Source organism: Penaeus monodon, chromosome 33 (assembly GCF_015228065.2).
Source record: "Penaeus monodon isolate SGIC_2016 chromosome 33, NSTDA_Pmon_1, whole genome shotgun sequence".
NCBI classification, from domain to species: Eukaryota; Metazoa; Arthropoda; class Malacostraca; order Decapoda; family Penaeidae; genus Penaeus; species Penaeus monodon.
The window spans coordinates 10264027-10265951 of record NC_051418.1 but is presented as its reverse complement, the minus strand read 5'-3'; the positions used below and the strand labels follow the sequence as shown (position 1 = coordinate 10265951).

At 40.1% G+C, this 1925-nt stretch overlaps 1 protein-coding gene across 1 annotated transcript in view; it reads right to left on the bottom strand.

Annotated features, from left to right (window-relative positions):
- The window catches only part of LOC119593994 (protein virilizer homolog), a gene marked incomplete at its 3' end in the record, with an annotated part of 18344 nt that overhangs the window by 8010 nt on the left and 8409 nt on the right, over nt 1-1925 (bottom strand). Inside the window, 2 exon segments of the mRNA XM_037943018.1 lie at nt 230-1333; nt 1482-1740. Coding sequence (XP_037798946.1) covers nt 230-1333; nt 1482-1740 — 1363 coding nt within the window.

Here is a 1925-nt window from a genome sequence, read left to right as displayed (position 1 = left end):
TTGCCTGCTGCAAAATATTTTATAGTATAAGTATAATCAGTATGATATACATGAAAATTCAACATAATATGCAAGAATCAAATATTGTATGAATTCAGAAAGTGGACCTTTTTTGGAGGGAACATTAATCTACATGGTTAAGAAGCACCTTTCAGACTCTCTTGCTTGCAACATGTATAAATACTATGTATATAATCACATCAGATGGTACCACTATAAATAGACTTACCTCTGACATCATTTTTGTCCACAAACTCTTGGCCAGGACTTCTTCTCCTTCAGCCTTGGAATAAACAGGCTGTGTGTATACCAGAAGTATACTGATCACCTCCTGTTGGAGGTCCTGGGCACGGGTGATGTGTTGTGAACCAAGTGGGAATGACTGAAGCAAGAGGTAGGTTTGCACAAGGGGAACAATGGCTGTGAGGTCCTTGAAGTTGGTGTTCCTAGCCTGAATAACATATGTCAGTATGTTCTTTAACAGGCTTAACGTAGGTTCAATCACAGCCAGGAGCACTGCACCTTCAGAGCTGGCAAAATCAGCACTATGAACGTAAGGTTGGGAATACATTGCACACAACTTTGTTAGCAGGTTTGTCAAGTGGGTGTGGCAGTCTGCTGAAAACAGTTGCACAGTTGCATATTTGTACTTTAGTTCTTCAATCATCTCACCATTATGATCCTCTGCTGACAAACTTGATACAGGGTACTTGGGCACTGTCAGGTGCTTTAAGATACGCAAATGTGTCACTAACTCACCCGAAAATTTGTCTATCTTATCTAAGTGGTCTTTGAGATTATTTGATATATTAGTTAAATTGTCATAAGTAAAGTTTTCTGCAGATCTAGTAATTGATAACCATGGAATTATCTCACAAAGCTTAGCATGTTCTTCCAGTTTGGGTCCTTCACGGGTCTCTTCATATTCAATTAACTCTAGTAACTTTTCTCCATAACGTTCTAGCATTTCTACATTGTCAGAAAACTTGACAGTCAGCACTATGAGATCTACTGTATAACCATAACATGCTATTCTTGTTGGGGCATTGTCTTGATCATCACCCACTCCCAATTTAAGGTAAGGAAACAAAATTTCAAGATTCTTTCCCAAACTTAAGACACTGATGATGGCTTGTCGACCAGCAGATGAAAGAAGGAGGGAAGTTAGCATGTTGAAGTGCGTCACTGACTGAGAGTAATCAGTGTTGTGGGATGAGGTTAATTGGGCCAGTGCATCAAGTTGCTGCAAAGCATGGAATATGTGTATTATCTTCAAGCCCAACTGATGCAGGAAGTTGTCATCATTACCCTCTTCTCGGCCATCTTCCCCAAACTGTGGGTAAAGTGATAAAATATATATATTAACAATGGTAATAAAATATACAAATTATGCAACACAACACACAACATATACTAATCTCAACAAGGGTAATCTATAAAAACTTAACCTCATGCAATAACAATGAGTACCAAGAACCAACCTGAATAAGGCTCCTGGCAATAGTAGCTGTAGCACGAGGATGAGAGGCCATGTAGTTAAGGCCATGGCCACAAGCAAGCATGCACTCAACCAGGTTTTTCATCTCAGAAATCAACGTTCCATTCTGCACTGCTGCCAGAGCCCCAAGCAACACTGCTAGGGAGTTAAGGAGGTCTGCATGATCAAACACAAGGTATAACTGAGGGTATGGATCATGAGGATTCTTTGGCAACTGGAACTGCTTGGAGCCAGGGAGCCATCTGCAAAACAATGAAATCCATCACATGATGACAATCTGTATTTTCGGGGCACTGGTCTCTCTACCTCACACCAATTATACAATTTCTCTGAACATTACTATGAAATTACATTTCAACAAGAGATGAAGAGAAAGAGACAGAAAAACCGACCAAGGGGGGGAAAAAAGTGCAGAGTCACTTTCTAG